The sequence below is a fragment of the Eutrema salsugineum genome, unplaced genomic scaffold (assembly GCF_000478725.1).
Source record: "Eutrema salsugineum unplaced genomic scaffold, Eutsalg1_0 scaffold_8, whole genome shotgun sequence".
Taxonomy (NCBI): Eukaryota; Viridiplantae; Streptophyta; class Magnoliopsida; order Brassicales; family Brassicaceae; genus Eutrema; species Eutrema salsugineum.
The window spans coordinates 7,650,236-7,662,802 of NW_006256414.1; the positions used below are offsets into that span (position 1 = coordinate 7,650,236).

Genomic DNA, 12,567 nt, shown 5'->3' on the forward strand with positions numbered 1-12,567 from the left:
TATATTTGACATTTAATTTTTTAACTAAAAAAAACATTCGCTAAAAATAAAAATTTCTGTCAAATACTACAAAATACTCAAATATATCAACTACTAATTATTACACAAGTCATTATACTACTTAGTGATATCGATTTAAATGATAACAATAATCCGTGCACGGGTACTATCCTAGTGTTATATTAAATGTGCAACCATGTAAAAGGCTTATGAAATGAAATATTAGGCCGACCAAAAAAAAAAAGACATTGGTTCGGTTTGGCTTGCTTTGTGTTTGTGTTTGGTTTGGTTCGGTTTTCTCCCACCCTAGTGACTCTCCGGCGAGGTTAACGACGCTTTTCACAGCTAAATGTCTTGCTTGGAGGATGAAGATTAGGCTCACGCTTCAGCAAGTAGAGAAGTAGATCCTCTTCATCGCGCAACTGCAAAAACCACTTATCTCTTTCATTAATCAGTAAGACCCAGCTTCCACCAATTCTCAGATTAAAAACCCTTTTTTTTTCCAATTCTCAGCATCGATCAACAGAACCAGAATTCGATCAAGATTTGATGAAGGCGTGAAATGGGTTGTTTCTGGGTTTGACTCCAATTGGAAAAAAAAATCAGTCATGAACCAAGAAACGAATCGATACGCAAAATGGAAACAGAGAGAGCTCGTTCTTATACTCTTATACGCCGTCGCTTTCTACGCCTATGCTCTACGGATATCGCTTCGTCTCTCTCACGGTAAACTCCAATTTCACACAATGGTTTTGCGTTTTGAAAAAATCTCTCATTCATGTAGTGATTTGTTTTTTTTTTTTTTGGAATTTTAGATCATTACTTCAAGCTCCACGGTTTAGCACCTGGCTGGCTCATTCCTAATCGTCGCAATGTAATGCTCTGATTCCTTAATTTTTTCGTTATAAGAATGGGTTTTTATCACTTTGAAAGCTTATTTCTTTTTGATTGTAGGATGTTTCCGATGCTCAGTGGAGGAATTTCCGCGGGAATTTGCCAATTCTCACCTTGGTTTTCGCGGTTTTCGCCGTGATTGCGAACGTGTTTAGGTCTTTTTTCCAGTTAAGAGCTAAAGGAATGGCGATCTTGTGGCTTTCCTTGTCACTTTTATACTTGACTTACTTACATGGAGCTTGGTAATGCTGATTCCATTTACTTACATTTTTTCTTAATTTTCTTCTGTATATTAAGCTGACTTGTTTCTGTATTCACTTCTAGCGTCATTTACATTTTATCGATTGCAACGGCTAATTTCCTTCTTGCTAAGGTCTGTTCTCTCTTGAAATTTTTAAGCTTGGCATGTCAATAGTTTAGATCGTAAGAGTTATATCAAGCTGTCAATCTCAGCTTATTGTGGCGTGTACTCATTATTCCTAAGCGTATATAGTTTCACTAGATTTACATTAGTGCAGGTTTTTGCACGAGCAAAGTACTTTCCTTTCATGCTTTGGACTTTCAACATATTTTTTCTCTTGTGCAATCGCATTTACGAAGGATATTCATTCTCCATTTTCGGGTGAGTACATGTACAATCGCGTTGGTTTCTTATTTTATTTGGCGTATATATGAAGTTTGTATCATGGTCAAGCCTAACGCTTTGGTTTTTATTCTCTTTATCCAAGGCAACAGTTTGAATTCCTGGAAAACTTTCGGGGCACATTCAGATGGCATATATGCTTCAACTTTGGTATTTGTTTTATCCTGTTTCCCTTGACTGCAATTTTCTCTTTATCATGTATAACACAATCTGACTGCAGTTTGCTGCTCGCTGTATAATTTTCTGCAGTTGTTCTGCGCATGATAAGTTTTGGATATGATTATCACTGGGGCCAACTGAATTCTCATTTTGATCAGGAGGTGTGTTTTCTTTCTCATATTGCAGCTTTTCTACGCGATTTTTTACAGATATATATAGATTTTTCTTCCTAAAGATCCTTATCCGTTCTCTCTGAAAATTCTTTTACCATAGTCTCTCATTAGTTTTAAAATAGGTGTTCATGGTAATTAGTGTTGGCTTCGAGAAATTAAATATCATGCACAAAATCGTGTTCATCATGTAGACAAGAGATGCTGATATTCTTATTTGCTAATTAAGGTTTCTAAATGACTTATGATTCTTCCCTGATCAACAATTAAAAGCTTATGGTGTAAGTTACACCGTGTAACCATCTCTTATCTGCTGTTTTGTTACTGCAGAAACACTTAACACGCTGTTCCTTATGTAAGTTAAGGAAGACTTGCTACGTACTTCGACAGGTTGACTGCGGGGCACCACCCTTTCACTTCTATTATTAAGTTTTTTGCATTGGCTCGACTCTAACGTGGTATAATTTGTTAGGAGAAAGGTCTAGCAAGCGACAACTGCAGTTTCTCCCTATACCTTTGTTATTTGTTGTATGCGCCATTATACATTGCGGGACCAATCATAAGCTTCAATGCATTTGCTTCTCAGGTATGTAGTTCTTGTTCTGCATTCACTTTTGTTGTCCTTTCATGTCTTTGTTCTTTTGTCATACTTGGTTTTTCTTCATGAGTTCTTACTACAAGTCGGTGTTTTTGCAGCTAGATATGCCACAGAATACTCATTCAGTGAAAGATGTTGCGCGGTATGGATTACGTTGGTTATTCAGCTTCTTGCTGATGGAACTTATGACACAATTCTTCTATTACAATGCATTTGTGATCAGGTGAAATTCTTTCAGAATTAGGGGTTATTAGACACTTTTATTATTATTTTCCTTATCTTCTAGTTTTACAAGCTGCTAAAGTCTTTGCATTTGTGACAGTGGTCTGTGGAGAGAATTATCTCCTGTGGAGATATTTATCGTCGGATACGGAGTAAGATATTAATGATATTTTCCTTGTTATGTTTTTGTTTAGCAATCTAATATCAGCTCAAGAGGCTCTAAAAGTACTAGAATACCCGATACTGATCCATAGTGCTCTTTTGTGTTGCTACAGGTGCTTAACTTCATGTGGCTTAAGTTCCTTCTTTTATGGAGATATTTCCGCTTCTGGTCTCTGGTATGCTCCCTTAAAGTTTAAAGGATCAATTTATTATTCTAAGATGATAAGATTTTTTGGTGGAACGAAAGTTCTGTAGTCCTATGGTAATAAAACTTTGTCCTCTGAACTAATGATGTTTTGCTCTATGAGTTGTCGCTAGTTTCATGGACATGAGCCAGAATTATTGGAAGTATCAGAGGATAAAACATTAGCAAGAATGTGGTACAAGTTAGGTTTGGTTTTTGGATGGATAGTCGGGTTCTGATATTTAACAATGTAAACCATTGTCTTTTAGGTGAATGGCATTGAAACTGTGGAGAACATGCCGAATTGCATTAATAATTGCTATAGTTTGGAAACATTCTGGAAAACCTGGCATGCCTCTTTTAATAGGTGGCTTATCAGGTGAGAATTGTTAATTCCTGGTTTCAACTTATAGTGTCACTAAATCATTTTCTTTTAGGGTCACTCGTAAAATAATAAGTTAACAACTTCCTTTAGGTATATGTATATTCCTCTTGGTGGATCAAGAAGAAAGCTTCTTAATGTGTGGGTGATATTTACATTTGTAGCCGTGTGGCATGATTTAGAATGGTAATTATCCGTTCCCTTCCTATGATTTCTTTGGGTTGTATGAACTTTTCTATCCATTTCGCATGTGGTTGATTGTTTCGTTTGCAATCAGGAAGCTTCTTTCATGGGCATGGTTAACATGTTTATTCTTCATGCCAGAAATGTTACTTAAATCAGCAACCAGTGCATTTAAGGTCAGTTAAACAAAGATTGTTTTGATTCACTCAAATAAGCGAAGCCTCAAAGGTTTCAAAGTCTCTAGCATGCTAACATTCAAAAATGAATGGGACCCAATGTGTATGACTGGAAATCATATTTTTTCGGCCTGTCAACTCTCTTGAGAGCCTTTTATATATGGAAATTGTAGTAGGAAACATGGTAAGTAACTAATTACTTGTGTAGGTAGAGAGTGCTTTTGGAGAATTCCTCTTTCGTGAACTTAAGGCGTTGTCTGGTGCTGTCACAATCACATGCCTCATGGTAAATAGCTTTTGCTAAATATTCTTGGTTTCATTGAAGTATTTTCCTTCATACAAAAGCTTACGTTGATGCCGAGAAATAAGTTTGAGTTTCTCAATTGCAGATTGCAAATCTTGCTGGCTATGTCATTGGACCATCAGGTCTAAACTGGTTGGTCTCCAGCTTTCTTAGCAGAGAAGGTATGAAACCCAATGGTTTTCAATCCTCGTTTATGTCCTTTGTGTTACGAACCGATTCAATAATGTTCATTTGATATCACAGGATTACCTGTTCTGGGCGGCGTGTTCTTTAGCTTTTACTTGGGTACAAAGGTAACTAGCGCATGCAGTTTTCTGTTATGCTAAATGATTCTTCTCCGTTATCTACAGCTACTAAATGACTCTTACTCTGTTTTTGAGCTGGATTTGTTGTTTAAATAATAAGTTTCCTTTTTTTTATGCAGTTGATGTTTCACATCCAGGACTTGAGAAGTGGGGTACATAGCCCGAGGTAGCCGGGGCAAAGAGTCGTAGTCTCCTTGGTTATAATCAAGTAATATCATTATTGTTATTTACATTTTTTGTGTGGAATTTTGGTTGGAGTAACTGTGTTTTTCCTTGCTGAAAGATGCAAAATTAAATCAGTTTTACGTAGGCTTTTTGATGCATTCCCAGCAGTAGTAATCTCTGGATGACTACAGACCATATGTATATGATACACTAAACCAGTTTGATGTACTTGATGGCTCCATATTCGCCATTTACGGTTTGACCTATGAGTTCGATTGCCTACACTATCCTGGCATTGTCTACATTCCGTAGATTCTTTACAGCTTCCTCATTCTGGCACACTATAAAAGTCTTTATTTGGTTTCTGCCAGAAGCAAGCAGAGTTATCCACAGGGCAGAAACTTCCTTAACTTTGATGACTGGAACAACCGGGAATTTTGGCCGTATCCGGTATAGCCCAGCCATGACCATCTCATAGAAAGGTATTTCATCCATGTCATGCCCTTGAACTCCACATTCATCAATCACAAGTAAACATATCCATGTATCAAGAGTTACCAAATTGGGTGTTCATAGATGCTACTCAGACTATCTCGGGCTATTCTGTCTAACCTGAAGCCTCGTCTTCAGGACACCTACGTGATGACAAGACGAGGAGGGTCTAAGCGTTGAAAACACCAAGTCTCTTTTAGGCATTTCGTAGGCGAATCAGGACATGTGCAAAGATCAGAATCCATGGAAGAAGGTGTTTCGAGAAGTTGAGAAAGAGAGAGTGAAGATGCAAGAAACGAAATGGTTAGAGATTATGAAACAGAGCATCATGAGGGTTGATGCTCGATTTCATTACATGCTTTAATGGGCTTAGGTACAATGGAGAAACTGATTGAGACCACTGAAGAAGACCATTGTCCCTTCCTAATCCAACAAGAACAGGTTGGAACAAGACATTGGAGGATTAAGACACACCTCTGCTTTTTAATCATGTGGCTCTAAAAAGAAATCTCAGTTTAGACGTAATGGATTTGCATCAAGTGGTGATAGTGATGATTTTAAACATAGAATTTGCACAAGTGTCCGAACAACATTATTACCAACAAGGACAACCGAAATGCAGTTTCCTAAGAATCTAAAAACTTAAATTTCTATAGATTATCTTAAATATGGTTTTTAGTTAAAAGGCTACACAATTCTGTGTGTGAAAGGAATAGACTTTTGGTCAGCACAAAAATAATTGCAATCTGTCTGCAACATTCTGCGATCTGATCTCTGGTAACCAAATTATATTTTACGTTGGCAAGATCTTGATCTGGAATCTTTTGTCAAAAGGCATCTAACTTTCCTGTTAAATCTCCCTAGTCTGGTGATTTAATGTTCTCTCTTAATATTTTTTTTAAGAAAAACGTTCTGATAATTAATGCTCTCTTTCTCTCTCTCCCCCTCTAATGTCACTCGAATTCTCATATAACTTCTCCATATAAACACAAGTTTCTGATCAAGTCTGAAACACCTTGTGTCTCCATTTAAAATGAAGAAACTTCTATGGAGTTTGACTCTGTTTGGTCACATCCTCATAATCCTCCCTGTAAATGGGATGATGGAGTTTGAAGAAATGGAGTGGTTCACAGATTTCAATGGAACAAAGATGTTTCAGACTCAAAATGATGTTTATTCTGAAGCTAAGTTTCCAATGGTAGGACTCACTCTCATTCAATCTGCTGCTGCTAAAGGAGCAGGTAACATCTTCTATATATATATGATCTGATCTATCTCCTTGGATAATATATGTTTCTTGTCACACTTTTTCAATATTGATTCATAATTTGTTTTCTTGCAGTGTGTTTGGATGGAAGTCTTCCCGGATATCATATGCATCGCGGGTTTGGTTCAGGAGCAAAGAATTGGCTCGTTCAATTGGAGGTTTGTTGCATCATACAGATAGTCTCTACTCTCTAGTAATAGGTATAACAATCTTAGTTGTAGATGATCGTTTTATGTTTTGATAGGGAGGTGGATGGTGTGATACTATTAGAAATTGTAAATACCGCAAAACCAGTCGCCGTGGATCGTCTATGTATATGGAGAAAGAGATACCTTTTACAGGAATTCTAAGTGATAGAGCCGCTGAAAATCCAGGTTACTGTCTAGCAAATCACTCTGTAAGGTGTTTATCTCCTTTTGTTGTTGCTAATACAAATGTTATGCAGACTTTTATAACTGGAATCGAGTAAAAGTCCGGTACTGTGATGGAGGATCCTTTAGCGGGGACAGTGAAAATAAGGTTAGTTTAGCTGAAAACATAAACTAACGTTTGGTACATGCTTGTGTAATATTGATTATTACATATGATTTTGCTACAACTTAGGCTGCAAAACTTCAGTTCAGAGGAAAACGAATATGGTTAGCTGCTATGCAAGAGTTGATGTCAAAAGGAATGCGTCAAGCCAAACAGGTAACATTTTCTTTTTCTTTTATGTTTTCACGTATTGGTCTGTTGCAGTATTTTAAATTTAAGTCACGTTAGGCTCTGCTCTCTGGATGTTCTGCTGGAGGACTTGCTGCGATTTTACGGTGTGATGATTTCGGGAATATGTTTCTTCCTTCCACTAGAGTGAAATGTTTGAGTGATGCTGGCTTTTTCCTTGACGCGTGAGTGATTTGATAGTTTCCTTGAGTAGTAAATAAGTCATGACTTTGGTATATATAACTAGTGACTGGTTTTGTAATTTTTGTAACTGAAGCATCGATGTGTCTGGAGGTCGATCTCTTAGGCGTTTATACGCTGGTGTCGTAAAATTACAGGTAAGAAAGAATCAAAGAACACAGAAATTTGCAATGTGTTACATTTTGTCTCGAGAATACTAACGAAAATTGTGTTATGTTTCTACAGAATCTTGAAACAAAGCTCCCTAGAGACTGTATAAACCGTCTTAATCCAACTTCGGTATTTTGTTTTTCTTTTACTTCTTGTAGCTATCTTTATAATGAGACAAAACCAAATAACAAAATGACAAAACCAATTAACAAAATGTACTCCATGCTTCAATAATTGCAGTGCTTTTTCCCACAAAACCTAATCAACCAAATCAAGACTCCATTGTTTATTCTAAATGCTGCATATGATTCGTGGCAGGTTAGTTTGTTTTCTTCTATATAAAGAACTACAAAAGGGAAAATGTGTATTTAATATATTTTCTTTTTGCAGATCCAAGAGAGTTTAGCTCCTAAATCTGCAGATCCAAGTGGAAGTTGGCATGATTGCAGACTTAATTACGCCAAGTGCAACGCATCTCAGATTCAGTTCTTGCAAAGTAATAACATGAGCTAATAGTGTTTCTTGATTTTGAATAACAAACTCAGCTAATGTTTTTTTTTCTTCTTGTTTTGCTTTTGGAATTTTTTTTTACAGGTTTTAGGACTCGTATGGTGAATTTGATCAAAGGTTTCGCAAAGCCGAGTAAGAATGGAGTTTTTCTTAATTCGTGCTTTGCTCATTGCCAAACAGAGAGGTATGACACATGGTACTCCAAAAACTCTCCTGCGGTTAAGAACAAGGTGAGCAATAATATTGGTCTTTTACTTATTGATCATGATTCATAAAATCACAATACCAACCACCAAAAACCGCCTTTTTTGCCTTGGTCTTTTGATTCATAAAATTGTTGAAAAGCTACAAACATTTTGGAAAAAACCCAAAATACCACTTTTTGCTACCATTGTTGATTGTTATATGTGATTTAATACCGAATATTATTGTTGTTTTACAAAACAGGGGATTGCAGTAGCTGTGGGAGATTGGTATTTCGAAAGAGGAGGAGCAAAGCTCATAGACTGTGCTTATCCTTGTGACAAGACTTGCCACAATTTAGTCTTCAGATGATAACTCTTTTTTTCCTTACATATATTTGGGCATTCAAATGCCTTTTTCTTCTTTTCTTGTTCTTAAAGAGCACCCATTTTTCAGAAAAAACAATGAAAGAAAATAAATTCATTTGATATATTCTCTTTGCATTGCTGTGACTCTACCTAGAAACCTCATATCCATTACTATATTTATTTTGAACTATCCAATTAAGTCGTAAAATCATAGGTTTTATGTTAACTACCCATATATTTAAATCAAGTTTCGACCGGTGAATAACGGTTCCATGGAACTGTCCCTACTGGTTCTGTCAAACTTACACCGAAAAATAAAGAAAAACTCATAGACAGACATTCGAGTTGCATGGAATGTAGGGTAAGCTAAAGTCATCAAAAACATCTCTAGTGAGATAAAAAGAGTATAACTCTGACATAAAAGCTGACCAATCTACCAAGTTCTTGATAATTTCCACCAATTCAAAACAATCTGTCTCGAAACAAATCCAATATATCTGCTTTTATTGTAGGCACGACATCGCCGAGAAGCTTTTTTGACATTCTTGTAAGCCAAATATCTCCTGTCCCATATGATCCCTATCCTAGGCCGCCAACAGGTTCATGATCAATCCAGCATCGATTTGCCATGTCGGGATTGGAATGTCCAAAAGAGGAGCTCTCGTAGACTCATAGTCATGAAATTGCTTTGTATACTATCTTTTGTATATTTATGTAGAGGTTGAAATTTTGGGTGAATTTGTTATTATATACTACTTCTTCTGAGCAAGAGGAAGTACGTTGTTTTGTTTATAAATTTTAAATACTCTTTGGAAAACAAATATTCTTTTATATTTACTCAAGATATTTTGAGCCTAGACATATAATATTTTCGGATCAGTGAATGATGATACTAAAGTTTGTTATTCTTTTCGGATTAGTAAAGTAAAAATTCAGTATTTATCTTCTCTCTTGTCGTGCTCATCGAACTCAAAACTTGTAAAACTCTTTTTTTTTTTTGATGGCCAGTTAGTTTATTGATGTCAATTCTGCTTTGTAAATTAGATGTAACCTTTTATTCAGTTTGCATGACAATGACCATAGTAGGGATTATTAGTGTTTTTCAACGTACATCAAGGACGACTTCAACGTCCGACTATTTCGAGGAATAATCTCGCATACTCCTTCCGCATTATAGAAATTCTCAAATCTCCTTTTCATAATATTTAATTTGTTTTCAATTTATTTTAAAGCAAGAAAAAGGGAGAAAAACGGTCAAATACTTGCAGGTCCTTACTAAAGTTTCATATTTACTAACCCAACCACGAAGATCCATACCTAGTTTGTCATATCGGGTTGAATCCAAAGAAATCGGATTTTCGAGACGGTTTTTGGTCAAAATTGTGGTAAGTCTTCTAAGTCAAACCCTAAATTTTTTTTTTTTAAAAATTCAAATTTCGAAATCGTCTTCTCATCGTCGTCTTCGCCTAGTATTCTCTGGGACAACTACGAGTGATTTGCTGCTCCCTGTCTTGAATCAACGCCTCGTTAAATCAGGTTCGTTCGTCTTCGTCCTCTGATTTCTAATCTAGATTACTTTATAGATTTCAACTCAGTTTTGTGTAGAATCCAAAATTCGATTTATATGTTCTCTATTCGGTTGGTAATTACAAAATAGGAGTTATGAATTTAGGCAACGAAAGAGTGTTTAGATATGCTAGACCAGAACTGTACTCAGATTCCGAATCGTCGCAGGAGAAAAATGTAGAAGGAGTTGCCGAGTCATAGACGGGTAATAATCAGATAGTGTTGTGGAGGGGAACTGAGGCTGAGGCTGAGGAGGAGGAGAACCAGCCATTGCCACCCGTGAGAATGTTCTTCGAGCCCAGTCAGTATCATAATGCAATAAAGCTTGGAACAAGATGTTATATCCACAAAGCTGTTGCGAAATTGGAGTCCCTAGACCTTGAACCCTATGAGCTGTTATGGTTTACAGAACACCCACAGTTCAAGCACTTTTGGCATATGCATAGGACCATGCATGAGGACACAACACACAAGATGATGGGAATGTGGTTGCTTCTTCTTCGGACAGCAAACACAAATAAGAAGAGGGAAGCTTGGTTTGGTTTGTAGTGAATGGCGTACCAATTCACTATTCCCTTAGAAAGCATGCCATTTTGTGTGGATTAAACTGTCTCCCGTACCCAGAGGACTATGAGAGCATAAGAAGTTCTTCGTTTAAGAATAGATATTTCCAGGAAACCGTACCCTCCCTTGCTGCTGTTGAGAAAAAGCTAGAGTCGATGCGAGGGCTAGTTAATCCTGATCGGTTTAAGATGTGTGTCGTCTACTTCTTATCCTCTATAACTAGTGGGAAAACGAAAACCGGTAAGGGAACACCATCTGTTGACCCCTTATTCCTGAGGATTGTGGATGATCTCGAGGCTTGTAAAAAGTTTTCTTGGGGTAGGTATTCATTCGATGTAAATATGAAGGAGATTGAGGACACAATGAGGCATTTCAATGGGGTCGTCGAAACAGATGCCTGGACATTTCCAAGCTTTGTTACTCCCTTGGAGGAATGTCACATTAAAAATTTTTTGTAACTTTGTAATACTATGAGCGTAAGTGTAATTTGTTGGGTTTATGTGTAGTTGCTAGCCTTTGAGACCATCCCATGTCTGAAGAACAAATACAGAGAAGATGTTAGAGGAGCAGAGAGGGGTGTCCCCGGATGTGTAGGCAGAAGTTCCAACCATTCACCCTAAAAGGTTTTCCTTTGTCGGAACTCTATGAAACACTGGGTAACACTAGGGTCATCGAGAGTATATTGCAACCATCCGAGGATGAGGTAATTATGCTTGCTGAAGTCATGGAAAGGAATGAAGAGGAAGATATCGGTGATATCATTCCTGAAAATTGGACGAGGCATTTAGTTGAGGAAAAGAAGCTGATATTCTGGAAAGAGATATGCAAGATCGATGTTGATGCCCGAGATAATAAAGAGTGGGTAAACCATCCTGCAGAGGCTAAGAATAATGTGGGGACGGAGAAGGCGGCGCCTCTTGGATTGGAGGAACAGCTTCAGAGCTTGCAGAAGAGTATGAACGCTCAGTTTCTCCGAATCAGTGCCCGAATGGACGGCTTTGATACAAGACTCTGCTCTGTAGAACAATATGTAAAATAGACAAGAAGAGAAAGGGAAGGACCAGGAGATAAGGGAGGAGAAGTTTTTCGAAATGATGTAGAACATGAACATGATCAAGGTGGAGAGAAACTTGAAAGTCTGGTGAAAACTGAGAAAGCAAGGAAGCAGAAACAGCCGAAGAAGAAACAACCGAAGCAGAAGCCAAAGAAGAAGCAGGAGCCGGAGCAGAAGGAGCCAGAGCAGAAGGAAGCAGAGCAGAAGGAGGCGGAGCAGAAGGAGGCGGAGCAGAAGGTGGCGGAGCAGAAAGAGCCGGAGATGAATGAGGCGGAGCTGAAAGAGGCGAAGCAGCTTGTAGCTCGATCTCCGTACCTGCTTAGAAGTAAAGAGGTATTGGAGTTTGAAGAGTAATATCCATTGTTTTGGTAATACTTAATATTTCGTGGTAACACTAGGTTGTATTACTTGGTATGTGTAGGTAGAACCAGACGGTGCTGACGTTGTGAACGCAGAAGTGGGTGCAGGTAAACGGAAACAAGAGCAATCGAAGCTAGGGCCAAACACAAGGCAGAGACGTTAAGTCTCCTATGACATTTGATATATGCATTTGTATTTGGATTAAACTGTATTAGGGTGTGTACTTCTATTTTTATTATTGATTTTGGATTATTGAAAACCAAATATTGGAAAAACTTGGTATTATTGGTGAAACCACATATAAATGGTATAACCTAGTATTATTAGGTGTAACCATCTTAGTATTATTTGGTGTAACCACTTATATATGTGGAATACTAAGTCTAAACAGTTCGAGTTAAAATTATTAGAATAATGTTTGTACACAACATCAGGGAGTACTAAACATTACGAATTGTGCACATACGGAATCCAGAACATAGGGAAGTACAAAAAAAAAAAACATTAAACAGAAAAAATCAGACACATTCACCAATGGACCGTATCAAGAAAAACCCTAACTACCCGGTACACATATAGGCTGAACCTTCCGCATTCGCGAGT

General features: G+C 37.4%; 3 protein-coding genes across 4 annotated transcripts; all 3 read left to right on the plus strand.

The window, feature by feature from the left end:
• The first annotated feature begins 258 nt into the window (after nucleotides 1-258).
• Nucleotides 259-4,698, plus strand: LOC18010087 (putative membrane-bound O-acyltransferase C24H6.01c). 2 transcript variants are annotated; one of them, XM_006392332.2, is made up of 20 exons: nucleotides 259-400; nucleotides 514-726; nucleotides 816-874; nucleotides 955-1,136; nucleotides 1,219-1,267; nucleotides 1,413-1,516; nucleotides 1,623-1,687; nucleotides 1,787-1,857; nucleotides 2,197-2,256; nucleotides 2,339-2,452; nucleotides 2,563-2,687; nucleotides 2,787-2,838; nucleotides 2,962-3,024; nucleotides 3,302-3,411; nucleotides 3,508-3,600; nucleotides 3,692-3,773; nucleotides 3,982-4,059; nucleotides 4,163-4,238; nucleotides 4,321-4,370; nucleotides 4,502-4,698. In XM_006392332.2, exons 2-20 carry the CDS (start codon nucleotides 609-611, stop codon nucleotides 4,550-4,552), a joined length of 1,602 nt encoding a protein of 533 aa, XP_006392394.1. In that variant the 5' UTR covers nucleotides 259-400; nucleotides 514-608; the 3' UTR covers nucleotides 4,553-4,698. The 2 variants fall into 2 exon arrangements, 1 of the variants encoding a protein (XP_006392394.1); XR_002896549.1 differs by lacking the exons at nucleotides 4,163-4,238; nucleotides 4,321-4,370; nucleotides 4,502-4,698 and having other exon boundaries at nucleotides 326-726; nucleotides 3,696-3,773.
• Nucleotides 4,699-5,724: 1,026 nt separating this feature from the next.
• Nucleotides 5,725-8,538, plus strand: LOC18010081 (pectin acetylesterase 2). Its single transcript, XM_006392333.2, has 12 exons — nucleotides 5,725-6,280; nucleotides 6,382-6,464; nucleotides 6,551-6,680; nucleotides 6,752-6,825; nucleotides 6,910-6,996; nucleotides 7,069-7,193; nucleotides 7,286-7,346; nucleotides 7,435-7,488; nucleotides 7,600-7,677; nucleotides 7,750-7,855; nucleotides 7,954-8,099; nucleotides 8,317-8,538. The coding sequence occupies exons 1-12, from the start codon at nucleotides 6,073-6,075 to the stop codon at nucleotides 8,422-8,424; spliced, it is 1,260 nt and encodes a 419-aa protein (XP_006392395.1). The 5' UTR covers nucleotides 5,725-6,072; the 3' UTR covers nucleotides 8,425-8,538.
• Nucleotides 8,539-11,136: 2,598 nt separating this feature from the next.
• LOC112088401 (uncharacterized protein At3g43530-like) lies at nucleotides 11,137-12,127 on the plus strand. Its single transcript, XM_024158675.1, has 3 exons — nucleotides 11,137-11,503; nucleotides 11,669-11,937; nucleotides 12,026-12,127. The coding sequence occupies exons 1-3, from the start codon at nucleotides 11,137-11,139 to the stop codon at nucleotides 12,125-12,127; spliced, it is 738 nt and encodes a 245-aa protein (XP_024014443.1).
• Nucleotides 12,128-12,567: the final 440 nt, after the last annotated feature.

What these genes read in the sequence shown, in the direction of transcription:
- LOC112088401 (XM_024158675.1), top strand. Translation starts at nt 11,137, where the DNA reads ATGTGTAGGCAGAAGTTCCAACCATTCACCCTAAAAGGTTTTCCTTTG. An exon ending in GCTTCAGAGCTTGCAGAAGA is followed by an intron (nt 11,504 to 11,668) that starts GTATGAACGCTC and finishes AACATGATCAAG; the next exon opens with GTGGAGAGAAACTTGAAAGT. An exon ending in ACCTGCTTAGAAGTAAAGAG is followed by an intron (nt 11,938 to 12,025) that starts GTATTGGAGTTT and finishes TGGTATGTGTAG; the next exon opens with GTAGAACCAGACGGTGCTGA.
- LOC18010087 (XM_006392332.2), top strand. Translation starts at nt 609, where the DNA reads ATGAACCAAGAAACGAATCGATACGCAAAATGGAAACAGAGAGAGCTC. An exon ending in ATTCTCATTTTGATCAGGAG is followed by an intron (nt 1,858 to 2,196) that starts GTGTGTTTTCTT and finishes TTGTTACTGCAG; the next exon opens with AAACACTTAACACGCTGTTC. An exon ending in ATTTCCGCTTCTGGTCTCTG is followed by an intron (nt 3,025 to 3,301) that starts GTATGCTCCCTT and finishes ATTGTCTTTTAG; the next exon opens with GTGAATGGCATTGAAACTGT.
- LOC18010081 (XM_006392333.2), top strand. Translation starts at nt 6,073, where the DNA reads ATGAAGAAACTTCTATGGAGTTTGACTCTGTTTGGTCACATCCTCATA. An exon ending in CTGCATATGATTCGTGGCAG is followed by an intron (nt 7,678 to 7,749) that starts GTTAGTTTGTTT and finishes TTCTTTTTGCAG; the next exon opens with ATCCAAGAGAGTTTAGCTCC. An exon ending in CTCCTGCGGTTAAGAACAAG is followed by an intron (nt 8,100 to 8,316) that starts GTGAGCAATAAT and finishes TTTACAAAACAG; the next exon opens with GGGATTGCAGTAGCTGTGGG.